General features: G+C 51.1%; 1 protein-coding gene across 1 annotated transcript in view; it reads right to left on the bottom strand.

Annotated features, from left to right (window-relative positions):
• CRISPLD2 (cysteine rich secretory protein LCCL domain containing 2) overlaps window positions 1–22,006 on the bottom strand; it is a 66,175-nt gene that overhangs the window by 32,201 nt on the left and 11,968 nt on the right. Inside the window, exons 2-6 of the mRNA XM_066349092.1 lie at window positions 15,398–15,713; window positions 12,382–12,500; window positions 9,594–9,726; window positions 9,030–9,145; window positions 5,269–5,369 (exon numbers count right to left, since the gene is read on the bottom strand). Coding sequence (XP_066205189.1) covers window positions 5,269–5,369; window positions 9,030–9,145; window positions 9,594–9,726; window positions 12,382–12,500; window positions 15,398–15,637 — 709 coding nt within the window. The 5' untranslated portion in view covers window positions 15,638–15,713. The remainder of the gene's footprint in view (window positions 1–5,268; window positions 5,370–9,029; window positions 9,146–9,593; window positions 9,727–12,381; window positions 12,501–15,397; window positions 15,714–22,006) is intronic.

Genomic DNA, 22,006 nt, shown 5'->3' with positions numbered 1-22,006 from the left:
CAGCTCTGGACCAGGGGTCTCAGGGCACCCAGTATCGCTTACATCATTCTGCAGATTCTCACCTGGGTCCATAAGTGGTAACAAAGTTCACAGCTAATTTTACTGAATGTGGACCTTCCCCAGCACGCTCTCACGACATCCTCTCATGTTGTGTAGCCCTAAGAGACATGCTAAGCTTCCTTTCACAGACAGAGAAACTGAGGATCAGAGAGGCTAACAACCTGTCCAAGCTCACACAGCTGAGAGTCAAACTGCCTTTCCCCGAAGCTCATGCCCTTTATCACCGCACCTGGCATGGATGGAGGGATGCAAACCTCTCTTCTGGTCTATGCTGATCCCTACTCCATCTCCATTATAGGGCAAGGCCCTGCCATGCAGCGCAGCCAAGGAGCTTATGCAGATCAGTCACTTTACAGGAGACTTTCTGCACAGTTAGCTAAGAAACCTGGCACACCTGCCAAGTGAAGCTGGATATTTTCCACCAAAAAGAAAGAAAGAAGTACAGAGGCTCCACTGGGTGGGTAAGCCAGCATCTAAGGTATCTTTGTATTTGTTCTTAGAAAATGACTCTGTGTGGGCTTTGGGGGTATGTGTATTGAGACAATATGCAAAACATACCAGCTCCAGGCCCCTGGAGGCTCTGGAGTGAACCGGCAGTTGTAAGTACAGGTAGTCAAGGTTCAAGGAGAGACTGGCTGCAGTAAGAGCAGGAAGGCAAGTGCACTGCCTGTCTGTGCAGTAGGGAAGGCTTCCAGGAGGAGGTGTGACACCAGAGCTATGCTTCCAAGGAGGAGAAGGCATCTGCCAGTTTCAGAGATAAATGAGACCCCCAGGTTGGGAGAGGGCCAACATTCCCCACCAAGCGATGGAAGACCCCACGCAGGGATGAGTGCAGCCATGCCTTCCCCTTCTTCACAGAGCTAACCAGTTGTTTTCATAGAGCACTGACTACGAGCGGGTTATTTTGCTAGTAACTCACATCCTTCTCATTGTTTTCATTATGGGAGAGCCAGAGGCAGGGGTTCCCAGCTCTGGTCCACAGACATCCGAGGGGACGAGGGTGCATGCTGTAAAAGTACACACGGCCCCCCTCAGAGATGTACCTCTATTCATCTTCGAGAAGGCCACTCGAGCAAATGAAAATAGCAACTCTCTGCTTTGCTTTGCCTGTAATTCACAGGACTATATTATCACTGTTACAAATGGGGAAAATGAGGTTCAAAGAAGGCAAGCAGTGCGCTGGGGTACACACAGCCTGTGATGGAAGGAGAGCCCTGCTCTGCCTTAATCCAGACAGCTCTGGGCCGTGTGCACACAAAGCCCCTCACAATGGGAGACTCAGCGGAAACCCCAGTGGGCATCCTTCCTGCATGGGCCCCACATGTGATGGAGACTTGACCCTCTGGGTGGCCGGAGAGCAGTCACAGGACTTGCCCGAATAGGAGTATGGAGATGGGAATCTATGTGAATGTCAACCTCAGCCTGCATTCTCCTCTTATTCCCTCCATGCCCCAAACGGTTGGTACAATAATGCCTCTTTTCAGACAGGAAGATGGAAGCCCAGAGAAATGAAATGGCCCATCCAGGGTCCCACCGCTGGAACGTGGCAGGGTTGACATTCTCAAAGCAGGTGTGCCAGCATCTAAAACCCATGCTTGTTTCACAAATCCAGGAATCAGAAAGGACATATCAGGGAACAGGTCACCAAAGACAGGCATGTGGAGACAGTGAAGAGGTATGCCCTGAGTGGAAATGAATGGGGAAGCAGGAGAGACTTTGTGTAAGAAACACTTATGGGGCCTGACCAGGCGGTGGTGCAGTGGATAGAGCGTCAGACTGGGATGCCAAGGACCCAGGTTCGGGACCCAGAGGTCGCCAGCTTGAGAACAGGCTCATCTGGTTTGAGCAAAAGCTCACCAGCTTGGGCCCAAGGTCCTTGGCTCAAGCAAGGGGTTACTCGGTATGCTGAAGGCCCACGGTCAAGGCACATATGAGAAAGCAATCAATGAACAACTAAGGTGTCACATTGCGCAACAAAAAACTAATGATTGATGCTTCTCATCTCTCCATTCCTATTTGTCTGTCTCTGTCTATCCCTCTCTCTGACTCTCCCCTCTCTCCGTAAAAACAAACAAACAAACAAACAAACAAAAAAACCCACTTCATCAGGATTTTTAAAAAAAATTAAAAGAAACACTTCTGGGGATAAAAACAGACATATAGATCAATGGAACAGAATAGAGAGCCCAGAATTAAACCTGTGCCTCTTTGGTAAATTAATATTTGACAAAGGAGCCAAGAACATATAGTGGGGTAAAGATAGTCTATTCAATAAATAGTGTTGAGACAGATATGTGCAAAAAAATAAAACTAGACCACCTTCTTACAACATAAACAAGAATAAACTCAAAATGGATTAAAGACTTAAATTTTAGACTCGAAACCATAAAAATCCTAGAGGAAAACATAGGCAGTAAAATCTTGGACATTACTTGTAGCAATATTTTCTCTGATGTACCAAATATAAACAAATGAGACTAGATCAAACTAAAAAAGTTTTTGTACAGCCAAGAAAACCATCAACAAAATGAAAAGGGAGCCAACTGAGTGGGAGAACATATTTGCCAATGATACATCTGCAAAGGGGCTAATATACAACATTTATAAAAAAAAACTCATACAATTCAACACCAAAAAACCCCCCAAACAATCCAATGAAAGTGGGCAGAGGATCTGAATAGACACTTCTCCAAAAAGGACATACAGATGGCCAACAGACATACAAAAAAGATGCTCAGTGTCACTAATCATCAGAGAAATGCAAATTAAAACCATAATGAGATATCACCTCACACCTGTCAGAATGGCTGTCATCAATGAATCAACAAAAAAGTATTGGTGGAGATGTGGAGAAGAGGGAACCCGTGTGCACTGTTGGTAGGAATGCAGATTGGTGCAGTTACTGTGGAAAGCAGTATGGAGTTACCTCAAAAAATTAAAAACTAAGCGGTAGAGCGTCGGCCTAGCGTGCGGAGGACCCGGGTTCGATTCCCGGCCAGGGCACACAGGAGAAGCGCCCATTTGCTTCTCCACCCCTCCGCCGCGCTTTCCTCTCTGTCTCTCTCTTCCCCTCCCGCAGCCAAGGCTCCATTGGAGCAAAGATGGCCCGGGCACTGGGGTTGGCTCTGTGGCCTCTGCCTCAGGCGCTAGAGTGGCTCTGGTCGCAACATGGCGACGCCCAGGATGGGCAGAGCATCGCCCCCTGGTGGGCAGAGCGTCGCCCCTGGTGGGCGTGCCGGGTGGATCCCGGTCGGGCGCATGCGGGAGTCTGTCTGACTGTCTCTCCCTGTTTCCAGCTTCAGAAAAATGAAAAAAAAAAAAAAATAGTAAAAAAAAAAAAAAAAAATTAAAAACTAAATTGCCTTATGACCCACTTCTGGGAACATAAAGAAACCCAAAATGCTAATCTGAAAGAATATCTGCACCCCTATGTTCATTGCAGCATTATTTACAACAGCCAAGATGTGGAAGCAGCCCACGTGTCCACCAGTAGATATGTGGTAAAAAAAAAACCTGCTACATTTACACAACGGAACAGTATTTGGCTGTAAAAAAGAAGGAAATCTTATCTTTTGTGACAGCATGGATGGACCTGGAGATTAGTATGCTAAGTGAAATAAGCCAGGCAGAGAAAGACAAATACCATATGATCTTGCTCATATGTGGAATCCAATGAACAAAATAAACAAACAAAAAAACTTTTTTTAAGAATGCTTACAGAGGGCGCACTGCATGGCAGGCACTGCCAGGATCTGCACATCCGTGTGGGACTTTCCGTCTTCCTCTCCTGACCATGCTGATGCATGCCTCCAGGCCTTGCACATGCTGTTCCCCCTCCAGAAACACCTTTCCCTTCTCTCATTACTAGCCTTCTCTTCCTTAAGGGTACCTGCTGGGGTTAGCCTCCCTGACCCCATTAGACAACAGCTGATGTTCCTGCTATAAGCGCCGTGGCACTTCCCTTGGAAGATTAGACTCATTGCTCATGGCCATGACCCAGCTGGACACTGGTTTCATGAGGGCAGGTCCATAACTGTCTGGTACCCATAGTTATCCCTGTTAACATAAACATCACCTGGTAATGTCCTGGCACACAGCAGGTGCTCAATTACATTCATACCAAATTCACAGACTCTCATTTGAGCCTGAGAAATGTTACGAAAGAATGGTGTTATCACACCCATTTTGCTAATGGGTAGAGTGATTGCATGGTTTGAGCATCAGCCTCAAAACCTGGTGTGTCGCTTCTCCTGTCCCCTCCACCCCTTCCCCGGTGGGCGCAATCAGCGGTGAACAGCTGACCGGGACAACAGAGCACCGGGACTTCTGAGGTGATCTAGGACCCACACTCTGCGCCCACCTGTTTCTTCTCCCCAGAGCCCATGACACTGACTCCACACGAGGGCCCGGCACAGAGGGTGGTTCTTTCCTGTGTGCACAGCTCTCCCGAAAGGCTGAGCTATCACAAGGCCTGTGGATGAGTTTCATGAAAAAACTCATTTTAACCACAAAAACATGGATAGTCCCTTTGGCTGAGACACATGCCTCTTCTGGGGTGGAGCCCAAGAAAATATTCCAAAATGTGATCAACACTTGAGGCATGAAACGTGCATGACTTAGAGTAGTGGGGTGAGGGGAAACATTCTGAGAGGTGACAATAAACAAATGGAGGAGAAGCTGGAAATGATACAGCCTTCGAAAGCTCCAGGTTCGCCAGAGGCTGGGGAACGTACATGTTTATGACAAGCCTGGAGAAGGATGAACAGAAGGGAACGTGGCTGGGTGGCCTGTAAGGGGACAAAGATGGGCAGGATACCCTAGAGAGGGACAAGCCTGCCCAGCCTAGAGCTCGCCTGGAATGTCACAGTCCAGTTATTTGTTTTTAATTCCTTGTTTGTTGTCTGTTTTATATCAAACTATGAGCACCAAAAAATAAAGACAGGGATGTGTCTGAGTGTGTGCTGCGTTCAAAGTCCAGCTCCCTTAGGGGGACATCCCAGGGCAGCCATGGGTCCCCAGGGACCTGGGGGTTGAACCCCAACTCTCCCCGTGCGCAAGGTGGAGGGAAGGAGGGAGGAGGGAGAGCAGTGTTGCGGACGACTGCAGTAGGGTTGGGGAGGGGTCACCTTGGACACCACGGTGCCCCTCTCCCGGGTTGTGGTTTGTGTAAGCTGTTCTGGGACTCACGGTTGAGAAGTCATTTCCTACCTCGGTAACACAAGTTGTTCCTGCAGCCGCCTCCATAGCTGGGCGGGCACTCGGAGCAGGGCCGGCCGGTCTTGTATGGGGCCTCTCCAATCCAGTTCCCCCTGAAGACAGACCAGAAACACTGTCAGGAGGGGCCACGGCTCAAGGCCCAGGGTCACACCCTTCCTGGCCCCACTCTGGACTGCACACCGCCGGGGAAGGAGGAAGGTGGCTGCCTGAGGGAGAGAGAGGGCTGCCCTGGGCCCTCCTGAGCACAGAGAGTCTCAAGAATTTCAGAAGGACTGCAGTTGAGAGCTACATGTCCTCCCCTGTCACTTGTGTGCGTGTGCCAACACCCCGCTGGCCCCACACTGACCCCTGTTGTTCCCCTCACACAGCTCTGAATACTGTCTGCCCCTCCCGGCCCCAACACCTGTGTTCCGGGAAGCTGCCAGGATCTCCCTTTTAAGCCATTTTTCAAATGAGTGAAAGTCCACATGTTTGTTGAGCACTTTGTGTTTACCACGTTCGGGCCACATGCCCAGCCCAGGTCACTCCATCCTTCCAACACCCCAGGAGGGACATGCTGGAATTCAATCCTTTTGCATGGGAAGACACCAAGGCTCAGCGAGGCTCAGCAAGGCTCAGCGACTTGCCTGAGGTCACCTGGTGAGACTTGAACCCAGGCCGTGGGGCTCAGAGCCTCTGACCACACTTGCTCCGGGACGTAGGTGTCTGAGCATGTGGGGCACCACTCATCTCCCTCTGGAGCTCCCAGGGCAGGACAACTGAAGGCTATTCGGTAAGACCTTCCCAGGGGCCAAGTCCTTCGTACAGCTCCTGGCTCTTTGGCAATAAAAAAAATGGAGCCATGAGTGACCAGGGTCTCCATAATTTGATCAGGAAATGTCCTTCATAGTCACCCAATTTCCATTGGTTCGCCCAGGAAAGGGACTCGGGCCCGCTGCTTGCCTCCTCCAGCTGAGTGGTAAAGAGCAGATGCCCAAGTCTGGACCCCAGCCCTGTCAGCCGGGTGACCCCAGCTCTCCCTAACCCTGGAACGAGGGGCCGCCTGCCCTGTAACGGGGTGAGGGGTAACGACAGGAGGCTGCTGTAAGGAGGAAGTGAGTGACTGCGTGGACACCCTCAGACCAGGGCAAAGGCCACACGCTCTGAGCCCTTCCTAAGCCAACAAGCTCATCCAGGTGAGGTTTCTGACAGCTTTCCAGGGAGGCCAGGGAGGAGCCCTGCTTGTTGGCCAGAAGTCAAACTGCACAAAACACACTCTCTGTTTAACTTCCACTGGCTTGAAATAGCGGGATGGCATCACCCCGGGCGTCAGGCCTGAAGATGGAGAGTGGGGCCCATTCTAGTATGCTCATCACTTCAACCCTCACACATCACAGGGGACAAATGATAGTGTCCTAATCATGCCGCAGACCCCACTCAGCTGACCTCCTCTGCTTGGACACGCCAGGCTGGCTACAGACTCACAGAGGACTTTGGAATGACTCCCCCAAACAAACCATCGCCAAGCAGACCGAGGGTCTCGGAGCCTGTCCCATTGCTGGGTTAGACTCAAGAAGTTTCTCAGACTACATGGGTCCCAGATGGCTCATCACTCTTCCCCAGCTGAGATCCCCAGCCTATCTAAGGTTCCATATTTCCTCAAACACAAACCATACCTCTGATGCTCCAGGAGTAATAACACCCAAGTTTATGGAGGGCCAGCTGGGCACCAGGCTCTGTACCAATACCCTGTACATGACAATCTCTTTACTCTTCCAACAGCCCCATGAAGTAAGTGTTCTCTTCTAATGCACAAGGTTATCAAGGTACAAGACCTCCCAACCTGTGCTCAAAAGGATCTGAGCCCAGACACTACCCTGGGGTCCCGTTCCCAACTACTGTCCTCTACACGGCCAGGGGACCAAACATTTGAAGAAGGGACCATGGAATACCACACAGCAATCAAAGAAACTGGCCCACTGAACACACAATACCATTGCAGACCAATCTCATAAACATGGTAGTGAGATGAAGATATTGGGCACATGAGGGCACATCTGTCAGGTCCATTCATATGAAAGTCTACACCAGACTGATGGGCAGACGAGGAGAGATGTCAGAATAGTGGCCACTCTGGGGCTATCCTGGGAGACCGGAAATAGTCTCTATTTTGAACTGGGTGGTGTATATGTACTATATGGACTGAAGTCTGTGTGCTCCCAAATTCATATGCTGAAGCCCTAACCCCCCTTGCGGCTATATGTGGAGATGGGACCTCCAAGGACATAATAAAGGTTAAATGTGGTCACAAGGGCAAGACCCTGGATGGAATTAGTGTCTTTATAAGAAGGGACACCAACAAGCGCTCTCACGCTCTCTCAGTGCACACACCAGGAAACACCACGTGCGGACACAAGGCAAAGGTAGCCAGGAGGAGAGTCCTCACTAGAAACTGGCCCTGCTGAACCTTGATCTGCGACTTCCAGCCTGTAAAATTGTCAGAAATAAATGTCTGCTGTTTTATGCACCCCGTTTCTGGTATTTTGTTTCTGGTATTATGTTTGGCAGCCCAAGCAGACAAATAAATGACTTAGGTGTGAAAACTTACCAAGCTGCACACTTAAGATTAATGTATTTTACTGTCATAAGCTTTACTTTTTCAAGAAAAGGAATGGCGGCTAAGGAAGAGAAGGATTCTATTTTTGATAGGGTCTCCTAGTGGATTTTTTTTATATAAAGAGACAAATGGCATTCTTGATCCTCCCACCTGCCACTCTGCCAGGAATTCCCACACCGCGGACCAGTGTAGTGCTCTCCCATCAATGACATCACCCCCCTCCCCATGGACCGCTGAGACACTGCCACCACAGGCATGCCAGATAGTGGATGGGAAGTTCTGTTCCTCCCAACCTCAGCGATCTTCCATTCATCACACCTTCTCATGGCCACTCCTGACCCAAACCAAATAAATGAGGTCATTCCTGTTTCGTTCAGTCCCTGAGCAAATACACCTCGAGGGTCCACACGTGCAGGGCATGGTGCTAGGATGGTGGCCAGCGTGCAAACTGCAGGCTGTGACTGGGCAAGCAGTTGTCCGAGAGCTAGCACACGTGTGTCTGATGAGCAACAGAGGTGAATGAGGAAAGGGATAAATGACACAGTGATGACATCAGGGTGTAGGGGGAAGAGGGGGAAATACAAAGATGCAAAAACTCGGTTTAACTTGAATGCCTGTTTTCTAGAATACTATCTGCTGCATGTTTTCAGAGAAAAACTAACAGAAACATTGCCATGGTAGACCCCACTGGTTACCTAGTCAACAGCTATTCCTGCTTCTTCTGATTTGTTCAGATAGTCCCAGAGACTTGCAAATCAACTGGGGCAATTCCAATGGTCAAAGCCAAATGGGGCAATTTTATTTCCCCCTTGTCTGTGAGTGGTCTAGTGTCAGCCAACGAGACAAGGAGAAAGTGGACCAAGGGTGAAAAACACCCAAGGAGAGAGCTCTTTCCTACCCTTCTCCTTCCTGCTTGGGAAGACATGATGCACAGTGCTTTGCAGCCATCTTGGGACCACGAGGAGAGGACAGTACAGCAGGAAGACAGAAGGAACCTGAGTCCTGGTTGACACTGCTGATCTATTAAGTTAACCTGGATGTACTCCTTGTTATGTGAAATAATGAAGAGATTTCACTGCTCCAGACAGGTTTAGTTGGGTCTTCCACAGCTGGCAAACTCATCCCAACCCATACAACCTTGTTAACTTGCTCTTACTTTGGAGAGTAATTGCAGACGAGGTAAACTGCATTCTCCCAAATGTCTCCCCAGACGTTCATCCTCCGGCAGGTATTCACAGCACAGCCAATCTTGTTGGTGGTGGCCCAAACTATCTAAAAAGACGACATCCATGTATCAGAACTCAAGGGGCAAGGCATGCCAGGGGAATATGATTTGGCCTGGATCTATCAGTTGCTAGTGTTAAAGGGGTATGTGGTGAAGGGACGAAGGGCCAGATTTCCCCCCAGCCCACTGAAGATCTATGTTTGTTTAAAAATAAACAAAACAGAAAACCCGAACAAACAAACCACACACAAGGAAAATCAGTGTGTCAAAGTGCCATAGAAGTTTCTAGTGTGTAAGGCTCAGTGTTCTACTTGTGAACCAGTCACAAACCACTGAGTTCACCAGCTATGCTTTGAATAACACCAAGCTAAAGGAAAAGCATTAAGTCATTGACAGTAGAGGTCTTCCAGCTGGGCTATAACCTTGCAGGGCCAGGGGAAGCGGCTGGGTTTGGGGGTGCTGGGCTGAGTTCAAGGCCCGTTCCTCCAGCGTTACCTGCGTGTAGTGGGTGCACATGGCCCCAGAGCACCTCTCCGGACACCAGGGGTTGCACTCGTGGGGATAGGGGTAGGTGTAGTCCTTCACCTCGTCGTACCAGGACTGCACGTGGAACCCGGGAGAGCGATACCTGCAGGGACAAAATCAGCCTGTCATGTTCCGGCCGGCACACATCCAAAAATGGAGACCTCAGCTGGCCACACCACCACCCAGGGGGCAGACTGGAGGAGAGGCTCCTTCAGGGACAACAGCCCCAAGTCCTGCCCAGCACCTGCTAAGAATGCTTATAACCCCAATTTGTGAGTAGCTCACCCGAGCATCCCCGGAGTCCCTCTGGGTTCCAGGGGGGTCCCTCAGGTGGCCCAGATGTCACCTATGTGTTCAGAAAAATCTTTACTGGGTCCCCAATGAGTCCTTTTTTTTAAAAAAAAAATCTATATGTATTTATTTTTATGTATACTTAGGGAAATATGTGTAGCCCATTATTTTACAGATATTATTGCTTAAGAAAAAACTTGGTTTAAGAGATAAATCCACTTAAAGTCAACAGAAAAAACAATAGTGAGTAAATAGTTGCAGAGGTGACGCGCTGATGGGACGCCCACCGGGGCAGGGGAGGGTCTAGAAGCTGGGAAGTAGCTGGCAATGGGGGGCCAGGCAGATGGGCCCCCATCGCCCGCCAATAGGTGGTCATGACCGGCTTTGTTCCTCGGCTGCCTGGGGGACCCACGGACTCAAATGTAAGGCAGAACATTCACGCAGGGCACAGAAACCTGCAGGCAGGCAGAGCTCTGCAGTCAAGTGTGCAAACCCTTTTGAAAACTTCTTATTTAGGATTTCTTACTGAACATCCCTCACCCCAGCAATGGGGAGGGCCCAGGGTCATCATCGTTGGTGGCCACTGGCCCTTGCTTTGGCCCCATCCACCAGGCTGGCACCGGGTATTTTCTCAGGAAAGAAAATAAACCGGACGCAAGTCCCAGGTCGCCAGCACCAGTCAGTGTAAACAAAGCGGTTTCAATAAAGAGAAAGGAGGTGAGGGGAACTGGCTGTTTCTAAGAGTGCTGTGGTGAGATGGGCAGTTAGAGGTCTTGTAACAATTACTGTCAGAACCCAGAGCGAATGGCAGTGGTCAGTGACGTGGCCTGGGACACGGCCTGTTTGCCCGGAGCCAGTCCAGGGAAAGAAACAGTGCTGAGCTCCAGAGCAAAGGACACCCGCCACCCCATCTGTCCCCAGAGCCCCCGGCCCGGCGGGTGCCGCAGGGGCCTCATGCAGGAGGGGCTCTTTGGGAAAGCAAGTTAGTAGAATTCGCCCAGAAGGGGGGAAACCTTGGCATCCTTTGACCCATCAATCCCAGTCCTCATAATTCTCCTAATAAAACCATTCAAACGAGCCAACAACAACAACAACAACAAAAGCAAGCTACAAGAACGGAATGGCTAAATTTTGGCCTGTCAACTTGATAACCCATAGGCAGCCCTTATGAGACGATAACGATGACAACTATGGAATATAAAAATTGTCTAGTATTGTATGAGAAGAAAAAAAAAATGAATTGAAAGCTGTCCTGGCCACAGTTACAACTATGTAAAAATATGCCGGCCTACAGCCAAATGCTACACAGGAGCCTGGAGAGTGAACAGGGTTGAGCTGGGACAGTGGGACGAGGAATTCCTTCCCTTGTAGACATTTTCGTTTAATGCTATCATAGACTGACTTTATAAGAAGCAGAATTCAATAGCGAAAAATACACTGCATCGATTTGCTTCCATGAAGTCATGTCTCCCTAGCTCCATCGTGACACCTGCCCAGGCTTTGTCCCGAAAAGGAACTGTCCTAAAGGAAAGTGTCACTGCTCGTGGCTAAATTAAACTCCAGAACTTCAAGAGTTGGGCAATATATGGGTTTGAGCAAAGCAAACCCTGACCTGTCTTTGGAGGGGATATTTCAAGGGCAGTCCAACTTTTTGATGAATAGGACAAAATGAGAGAGAGTGGACCCCGTAACCCCGGCCACCGCTGGATCCAGACTCAGAGGACTTGTGGGCACAGCATGCTGGCTGTGGGTAAGTCTAAACTGGTCAGAGGACATTGCCTCCACTTCCTCTAAGGAAACCAGCCCCCTCAGCCTAAAGGGCACTTTTGGCCGGGCTGAAAGTATGTGGTCCGGTTGATCTGGGGGAAGGCAGGGAATGACATTTAACTGACCATTGTCAAATGCCTCCTATGAGCAAGGGGACAAAGGCACTGCCAGGCCAGAAGGCCTCAGAGGTTCAGTGGTGTGAACGAGCCCTCCATGGCCAGAGAACGGAACGTGAGGGACACCTGCCCACGAGGTGGAACCTGGCTGGGCCTTCAAGAAGAAGAGGAACAGAAACGTGCTGCGGAGAAAGAGACAGTGCTGATCTGCCACTGACGGACTGAACGCTGCCACCTTCCCAGCTGGCCCAGCCAGCTCCTTCCTGGCCAGCTGCCACTGACTCAAGAACCCTTTCAAGGAGACGGAATGGGGAACCCACAGTGCAAAACCCCCCTGAGCCCAGGGATCAGTGTCTAGAGTCAGCAACCAGCCTCACGTCCATTTCGCTAATTGCTCGGAAGTGTTCCTGGGCACAGAGTCTCAGTTTCCCCACCCATAAGTGGCATGGGTGGTGTCTCTCTCAGTGGCAATCATGAGGCTAAATGTGATAATCGACAGCAAGCATCAAGCCCGGCACACAGTAGGTGCTCAGCCCTGGTGGCCAGTTCACAAGTAAGGGTGGGGGAACCATGGTGGCTCTTACCTGCCCCAGTGGACGGCCAGGTTCTGCCCAAGGGACACCAGCAGACTGGTGGGCCCGTGCTCCCAGATGCACTCGTGGGCCCATGCCGCCGCCGACTTTGCCAGATCTTCATCCCAGGTCTGCAGGGGGAAGAGGGGTGCACGTTCAGAGCCAGGGATAGGTGTAAGAACCAAAAATGCTGTGACACCTCCCGCTGTGGCCCTGGGTAAACCCCCAGGTCGGTGTCGGCATCTGTAGCACTAGGTTGTGTGCATTTCTTGATTGAGTCCCTAACTCAGGAAGCGGGGAGTGGCAGGTCAGCAAAGAACTCTGAGGAACCTGGGGTCAAGGCCGTCCTCACAACTCTTATACCACCTCTAACATGCCGGTGACATTGGCTAAGTCTCTTCTTCTTTCAGCCTCAGTCCCTTCACCTGTGAAGTGGGAGGATGAGTAAGTCCTGCAGATGATGGTGCTGATGATCGCACAACAATGTGAATGTACTTAATGTCGCCGAATTGTACACTTAAAAATGGTTACAATGGTAAATTTCATGTTATGTATATTTTACCATTATAATTATATATACTTTTAAAATCTTGGATATATTTTATTTATTATTTATTTTTTTATGTGCCTTGACCGCAGGCCTTTAGCAGACCGAGTAACCCCTTGCTGGAGCCAGCGACGTTGGGCTAAAGCTGGCGACCTCGGGGTCTCGAACCTGGGTCTTCCGCATCCCAGTCCGACGCTCTATCCACTGCGCCACCGCCTGGTCAGGCTTATTATTATTTTTTAAATTTTATTATTTACTGATTTTTAGAGAGAAGGCAGAAGGGGAAGAAGCAGGAAGCATCAACTCATAGTAGTTGCTTCCTGTGTGTGCCTTGACCAGGCAAGCCTAGGGTTTCGAACCGTCAACCTCAGCGTTCCAGGTTGATGCTTTATCCACTGCACCATCACAGGCCAGGCATAATTATATTTTTAAGTAGCAAGAAATGCCTTCAACTTGCCCAGCCCTGTTTCCCGATGGCATCATGGCCCACCCTAAGCCAGGGGGTAGATAGAGGGACAGAGGTCTGGGCCAAAGAATCTGAAGACAGGCTCCACAGCGTCCTGCCTCCCAGCTGGCCCAGGGAACACAAAGGACTCAGGGAAGAACACAGAGAACAAGCCAGTGGGGTCATTTCTCTCCTGCGGAGGAACAGACGCCGAGCGGCCCTCGGTGCTGACCGTGCAGCAGCTGCTGCGACGCCTCCTCCCCGAGGCCCTGGACAGATGCGCCTGCTCACAGGCAGGGAGGGGCCGGCCCCCCCATCCTGGGGAGCCCCAGCCCTTGGCACACAGTAGGTGCCCACTGAAAGTCTGTCCGGGCAGAGCCCGGGAACCTGCCCAGGAATAGGAGGAAGCCGGTTAAACTAACCATGAAAGCCCAGCATTGAGTGTCATATAGCTGCCCGCTCTCCTCTCCTCCTCCTGTGCTCCTGCCTCTCTCTAGCCAAGACAACCAAGACTCCTCAATGTGCTGGGCTGGGGCAAGTCCTGCCCTTGGACAGAGCCCCTGGGAACGTGCTTCACACCCGACTCATCTCCCAGGGAGCTGTGTGGGTATTCTGGGCACACTCACTCATCCCTCGCCAACAGTGCCCCACCTTCAGTGCCTGCCAAGCCCTGAGCTGCCTGGGATCTAAGATTCAAGCAAAGCCTGAATGCAGGTGGGGGTGGAGGGGTCAACACTCCCAGGGGCCACCCTCAGCCAATGGGGGGCAGGCTTGTGGATAAATGCACCCACCTCTCGCCTTCAGGAGGGCGAGCTACCTGCTGTTCCTTGTGCTCAGCAGGTCCTGGCAGACCCAGTTCGCACCATGGGACCCTCTGAAGTTGGACTTCCTCCTTCCTATCTTCTGGACTCATGGATCACCCCTTCCCCCGCAGTAGAAGTCAGTGACCTATTTGTCTCCCAGTGGGGAAGAGGTGGGCAGTGGAGACGAGTGTAGCCTGCACATGCACCAAGATCACTCTGGAAGTAGTCAGTCAAGAACATTCCAGTGTCCAGAGAGGCAGGGCAGAGCCTGGGCTGGTGCCCATCCTACTGTGAGGGCCACTGGCATCTCAGAAGCTCACTACTTATTCTGTGCCATGGTTCAAGAGCAATGTGAACCTTGCTTGCCGTTGGCCTGAGTCCATAACATTTCCTACAGCTCAGAGAGGAGGGGAGCAGGGAGGGCAAAGATCAAGTTAGGGAAAGAAAGACAGGCCAGGCAGGGTCTCTGGGGGGTTCAGGCTTTTGAAATTCTGGCTGGAGTCATGCAGACTTGATGTCTGGTATGCAACAGGACACAGCCAAACCGGGATTTCCCTCCCTCCATCTGAGGAGGAGCATCCCTACGCTGGCCCATCCACGCCTCCCACCTTTCTCTCAGCTCCAGCCATGCCCACCACATAGTAGGCCCTCAAAACAATGTTCTCCAAACAAATGGGTACAGGACCGGCAATCATAGGTCTGGCTGTGGGGTGAGCTGTTTACAACTGACACTAATGATCAGTGTCCTTTCCACAACAATGTTACCTGTGTGGACTATCACCCAGAATAATGCATGCATAAATTAATGAATACACGCATGCTTACGCCCAGTTCCCCCGCTCACACCAGCCCTCTGACCTCCTCCGGTCCCCCCTGGCCCCTCATCTCCCACTCAGCTTGTGCTTTCCTAGCTGGATACTTGCCCTGCAACTAGTCCGTGTCCCTCTGAAGGAAAGGCACTGAACCCGCCAAAGCCCAGTCCTGAGACTCTCCCACCCACCTTCCGGAAGGCCCCATAGGCAGGGTGGGTATGTGGGCTGAGCCCTGGAGAGGTGACACCAGGAGCTGGCAATGAGGCAGCTTCTGCTGGGGAATCACGGGTGCTCTTTTTCAGGGGTCAGGACAGAGGCAGGGGACGCTCTACTGCCCAAGACCCAAACCTGCCACATTCCCAGTGACTGGGGACAGACCAGATGGGGAACAGCCCTCCCCGGAGGGAGTGCCAGCACTTACCATGTACTCCATGTTGGAGGCTGGGGGGTACACCTGGCCCCGCAGTTTATTATGAAGGAGAAGGATCTCCTCCTGGTCCGACCTGGGGATGGCCCTGCGGCCACGCACGTGGGGCACCTCCTGCTGGTATTTGCTGAGCAGCTTCTCTAAGTGTGTAACGTTGGGCAGGAGAAAGCCTTGGACTCCACACACCAGCAGCACAAGCCCCAAGGGGATGAGGCCGTTCAGGACGCAGCTCATGGCTCCTGTCCAGCAGCAGGCACAGGGGTGACGGGGCAACCTGGGCTCCGGAGGCAGAGCCGGGTGCTTGAGGGCTCTGAAAGGAAGCAGAGGGCAGCGGGAGACAAGGTCAGTCAGTAGTAAATCAGCTCCAGCACTGGCATGGGCAGTAAATGGAGTAAGTAGTATTCTCCCCACTTTGCAGATGCGCAAACTGAGGCTCACAGATCTAAATAACCGAAGTCCCAGTGGAGCTGGGATTCAAGCAAAGGGTTTCTAGCAAGGTAAGCTGCCAAGCCTCCACATAGGATATCCTGGAACAATCTCTCCTGGACCCAAGTTTTCTTGTCACTATTTTTTCTAATTTTGAGTCAGCATTTCTACTCATTCAAGACTCAGGTGAGTCTACAGCCTGAGTTAAATTCTTTCTCCTGCTCCCAAAAGAGATGGATAAGGTCACTTCACATCACCCAAGAATTTTCCCTGAACCAGCATTAGTAGCAAACTTCCTGGTCACCATGAAGTAAGATCAGTTTACTAAATGTGGTTAACAGGCATTCCCACAACCATCACTTCACAAGATTCCCCTTATCGCTGCCCTTCCACTGGCACTAGCCACACACTGGTCACATACTCCACGTGTCTGCCGAGCAAGTCACCTGTCGACTTGACCCTTGGAGGAAGTGATGGTGGAAAGAGGGAGGACCTCCAAGGGGTGCTGTGTACCCCATTCTCATCCCCGAACCTGCCTGGCTCAACAATCGAGCACGAGCCCATTCCAGGCACTGATGGGTGTTACCCTTTAGGCTGCTAAATAGTGGTTCACATGGGTAATCAGTACCCAATGGACACATCAGTGCGGTTACCTATTGTTGGTTGACAAAACCAACAGCAGTGCGCGGGGCGCAGAAGAAGAGGGTGGGGAGGACTCCCAGATTTTCACCGCCCTGTCTTGGAGCTGCCCTTCCCCAAACCCTAACTCTGACACTTGTCAGGGCTGTGGGGCTATGTGGTCACATCAGTTGGGATTCACCCCTCACAGTGATCCATGGTGCCGACTGGGAAAAAAAGCTCTCACTTTTATTACTCATCAAGGGTCTTGATGAAGTCCTTACTTGCTTTTGAGCTATAAGTCCTTCCCCCAAATAATCTTCTTACTAACCTTTCTTCCCTGGCACTCACTTCCTAACTTTAAAATTCCAAAGTCCAATCTTATTAGGTGAATTTCTACTGTGCCTTTTGTTCCTTCTTAAACTCCTTCCTGAACATCTATGTGGGCCAGTCACTTCATTCACATCCTTCCAATCCCAGGACAACCCGGGAGGTTGATCTGTCATCACTCCCATTTCACAGGTGAGGAAGCTGAGGCCTAAGAGGGGTGATGCAACGAGCCCAAGGCTGCTGTAGTGGTAAGTGCAGGTGCTGAGATGTGAAGCCAGGTCTGATGACTCTGAGGGTTTAGGATTTTCCCTCATGCTACTCTGGCTCCTTTCTCCCTGGAGGCCGGGGTCTCTCCTCTGCTAAAGGGCTACAAACTGCAGGCCTCTTCCTGGCTGCCACCTGATCCAAAAAGATAAGGCAGGGGTTGAGTGAGTGTGTTCATTTACGTCTCTCGCCTCGGCCTGACTCCCAAGGGAGAGTTGGTCAGTCACCCGGTGACGTTTATTGGGCACCTATATTGTGCTAGATAGACCCTGGGACATGAAGTTAAAGAAGACACTGTCCCTGGCCTCAAAGAGCTCCTAGTTGGTCTGGGGAGATGGCAAGGAAGGTCACAGCCCCGCCCAGTGGGACAGGGCTGATTTAGGACATCACCGGCAGCTGGAGGACAGGGCTTCCGAGAGGGGGGGGGGGGTGACAGCTGTGCCTCAGTGCTGACCTGCTGGGAACCCTGGGAAGCTCAATCCTTACAACAAGGCTCCTCTGGTCTTCATTCACATTAGTGATCACCGGGTGCTCACCAGTCAAGCTTGCTGAAAACAAAAAATGGCAGCCAGAGGACAGCCTCAGGGGCAAGGCACAGAAGGGGCAGGAGCCCGAAAGGCAAACCCGGGAGTCCCAGGAGGCAGAGCCAAGCCGAGGAGCTCTGGGAAAGAGGCAGTTCCCATCTCCGACCCTGGAAACTCTCCAGGGTCCTGACCAAGCCCGAGCTTCAGATAAAAATAACCGCCATCCCCAGGGGAGGCCTGGCTCTCTTTGGCGTAAACCACCAGTAGCCTCCCTCCTACGGAGTTCCCTTCTGCGTGCTCACTCGCCCCACTGGGAGTCAACTCAGTAATGCAGAACCTCTCAGGGTCCCTGACTTCTTCTCTCAGGTTAGTCACACCACCATATATGAACATTTCCCAGCGGCAGAAGGTCAGGCTGCCGGAGACGCCAAAACACACTGACGCTGGGCTGAGATTTGAGGCAAAGTGAAGTGTGAGGACTGACATCAAGAAGCGTCCGCTCCGGCATTATGACAGCACTCGATGTGCTTTACTCTACGCTAAAGTAGCCGGAGGGGCAGGGCACCTGCAAAAACATGAAACATGAACTGCTCGTGTAACCCAGCTGTTGCTCCACCAAACTAAAACCTGGTGGAACTGCCAATGGGCACGACTCAAACAGCGATCAGTAGGGTAATCAGTAAGTAAATTGTGGGTAGTCATGGGGTAGAATATTATACAGCAGGTAAAAGGAATAAACTAGAGCTAGGTGCGTGTCAGCATAAATAAAAAGTCAAATATATTGGGTTAAAATAGCAAGTTGTAAAATATTATGCTAATTGTACTATTTATATAAAATTTAAATCACATAAATCATATTTTGCATATTTTTGGGCATACATGTATACATTCATACAAATATCTATATATAAACTATATACACATATGTATATAGTTTGTGCTTGTGTACGTGTGTGTGTTCGTGTGTGTGTGTGTGTGTGTGTGTGTGTGTGTGTGTGTGTGTGTGTGTGGTAAACCCAGGACTGAATCCAACCAAGGTCACAGTGGTGGCTGAGTCTGGGGAGAGGGCAATGGGACTGGGAGGGAGAATGTGGGGGACTTCATCTTTATCTTCAATGTGTTATTTAAAATTTAAAATCTCAAACAAATACGGAAGTGTCAACCTCTGCTCACTCTAGGGGGACAGGCTGAGTTGGCAGAAACTGTAAAGTTGTGACCAAAGAGGGCATCCTCCAACACTGGACCTAGGTGGTGAACGCATCCTATCCTCTGGACTTGTCTACTTTAAAACAAAGCAAAATGCCAATGCACGAAAGGGCAGTGAAACAACTGTGGGTCCCAAGTGCATCCTTCTGGCATGTTCCCCCGAACAAGTGCCCCCAGCACTCAGGGACCTATAAACGGGTCCTTCCCTTGAAAGTTCCAAAGAGAACTGGTAAAGCCTCAGGCGGAGTTTAGAGTTGGGAGAACCATGGGGCTTCCTGGACCTTCCCACTGCAAGGAACACAAGTGAAAGGAGAGAAGAGAAAAGGTTTCTGTAACTTCCCCACTCTGCGCCAGTTGCTGGCCTGGGAAATGCAGACTTGCCCTGGGTTATGGCATTTGCGGCACCAGGCTGGGCGGCAGGTCCAGTATACTGTTGGGACTGAAAGGGGTTTGGCCCGAATGGAGCTAGGGTGGCTGGGGTCCATGCTGGAGAGGGGCCAGGCCCGGATCTTGATGCTCTTGCTAAGTGTGGGCAGCAGGAGAACAATGAAGATACAGCAGAGTTGTAGGGGTAACAGGGCTGGCGTCCCACTCGTGTCTGCATTCTCAGCGTGGTACCGGCACAGGGTTCCGGGCTGGGTTGTGTCTGTCCTAAATTCATAGGTGGAAGCCCCAACCCCCGGCGTCTCAGAATGTGACTGTATTTGGAGATCGGGCCTTTAAAGATGTGATGAAGTTAAGCGAGGTCATCAGGATGGGCCCTAATCCAATACAACTGGCGTCCATATAAGAAGAAGAGGAGACTAGGACAGACGCGCTCAGAGGGAAGCCCATGTGAAGACACAGGAAGATGGCTGCCTACAATACAAGCTAAGGAGAGAGGCCTCAGAAGGAACCAGCCCTGTTGACACCTTGATTTTCAGAACTGTGAGGCAACAAATGTCTGTTCTTTAAACCACTCAGTCTGCGGTCCTTGGTTATGGCAGCCCTACCAGACTGGTATGTGCTTCAGATAACTGGATGAACAGGATCGTGCTCCAAATATCCTGCTGGCTGCTATATGGGAGAGGGAAAGGCAGGGGAAAAGGAGGCAGATTAGGAGGCCAAGGCAAAGACATGGCCGGAACCTGGCAGTGACAGCGTCGGCGCTCTGTCAAAGCAACAGGCCCATGGGCCAGGGCCCACTTCATGGGCAATGCCAGCACCCTTGGCCTGTTCCAATCATTCAGCTTCTGCTGCCCACACAGCTCAAGCAGAAATTAGAGCTAAAGCACTTCAGTCTCTTTGCCATTTACAATTAAAAACAACAACAACAAACCTTTTTCCAAAGAGACATACACACTGTCCCAGGCCACCTGGAGCTTTCCAATGACAAGCACATGCTCCTCCCAGGCAGGCCAGCAGGGGGTTTACACCGAGGGAGACCTACTGTGTGCCAGCTGCTGCATTTCTCAATTCACCTCCCAGTGACCTTGAGGTTTGGGTCCCACTCCCAGTTTACAGATGAGGAGACTGTGGTGTTTAAGGAACCCAGTCAAGGTCATACAACCGGCCAGCAGAAAACCCAGGGTTAGGATGCAGCTTCATCTGACCTCTGAGCCCTTTCTTACTACCACCCCCTGGATTTCCTGTCATCACTCCTGCGGGGGAGGCTGCCCCCCACCAATAACCCCACCTCCCTCTTTAATCCTCTTTGTCCTCCTCTGCCTCCTGTGCAGACTGCTGGGCTCGGTGGAGCCGAGGCATCAGTCCCCAGGGTCAGGCGACAGCTCTATTGATGAGAAGTCCCCAGGGGACTGAAACCTTTACATCATGGTGACATTTCACCAAAACATGCCCCTGTTACTACTGGGCTTGACACCTCTCCAACCTCCATCTGCTGACATGCCTTTGACTCAAATGTAACCAACTGACCTCTGACCCTTGTCATCAGTGGGTGCTCTCTGTAGAGCGCGCTCCAGCTGCTGGGGCCCCGGCTGTTCTCCTAACACCCTGGAGGAGTTCACACTTCGGCACCCTGACAGTGAGGCCCACACTCTTTGGCTCTATACTGCTGCCCCCAATTTTCCTAAGGTTGCCAAAGTGGTTTGAGGGAGGTATCCCCAAAGGCATTTTGTAGAGAAGCCCTCTTCAGCTTTGTCTCCACTGGCCTCCTACCAACAGACTGAAATATCCGCCGTGGATGGCCCTATAATACGGCAGAAATGCTTTCTGGAAGACGTCGTTCTTCTTTGCCAAAGTTGTAAAACCGAGCCTGGCAGTTCTGTGAGCACAGTTAGGCAGACCACAAATATGATAAAGGCATTGGGGTCTCAAGGGTGCGTACCAGGCAGCAGGCCACCAGAGAGGTAGGGAGGGACCGACAATGATTTCAAACCCCGAGGTCAACAGGGAGACCCAAGCCTGGTGAATGAAAGTCACAGGAGTCAAATTCTTGCAGCATAGCCTGAAGCTTTCAAGGGCATTTGCTCTCTGCCAAGGAGGTGGCTGTTTTCAACCCCATTATACAGAAAGTAAAACGCAGTCCAGGCGACACTGCCTGGGATCTGAGAGATCTGAGCGGTTGTGCAGCCCGTGGAGCCAAGCCTTGAGATCAAGCTTTCTGAAAGCTTGGGGAACTTTCAACAGCTGTCGCTGCCCCCTCCACACCTGGCCGATGCTCTACGGGTACACAGGAGGTCAGCAGGTCCTCGTGTTCTCAATCGAACAAGGGGTCTCCTCGAGGTCACCTCCCAGGCAATGCTGCCACCAAACTCAACCCTCAGGAGTGAGTGAGTGAGAGAAAGGAACACGGTTTGTTTAAGTTTGATGCATCATCTGGCTCGGCTGTCTTTGTCTGTGTTTAGGAAAGTCGGCCAGAAAGATGAATCGAAGGACTGAGCCTGTCAGCCGTCAGCTCCAAGACTGTGCCAAGCTCCCTGCTTTTGCACATGCTGTTCCCGCAGCTCATCCTGTGACCCTGTCCTACCCGCTCCGCCGGCCCACGCTAGGCAGATTAAGTCCTGCTCCTCACTTCAAGACTCAACTCCGGGGTCACTGCTTAACCACGTCCACAGACCTGTCGGCTTATTCATAGCTAAAGCACCAACGTCTGCCAAGCTGGTGTTCAATAAATATTTGTGGAATGAATGTGTGTCTCCCCCTCTCCTCCCAAGATTGGAAGAGCCACAGTGTCCATCAACAGATGAGTACATTTACACAATGAAATACTACTTGGCTGTGAAATAAAAGAGGA

The sequence above is a fragment of the Saccopteryx leptura genome, chromosome 9 (assembly GCF_036850995.1).
Source record: "Saccopteryx leptura isolate mSacLep1 chromosome 9, mSacLep1_pri_phased_curated, whole genome shotgun sequence".
NCBI lineage: Eukaryota > Metazoa > Chordata > Mammalia > Chiroptera > Emballonuridae > Saccopteryx > Saccopteryx leptura.
This window is presented reverse-complemented; position numbering and strand designations above follow the sequence as displayed.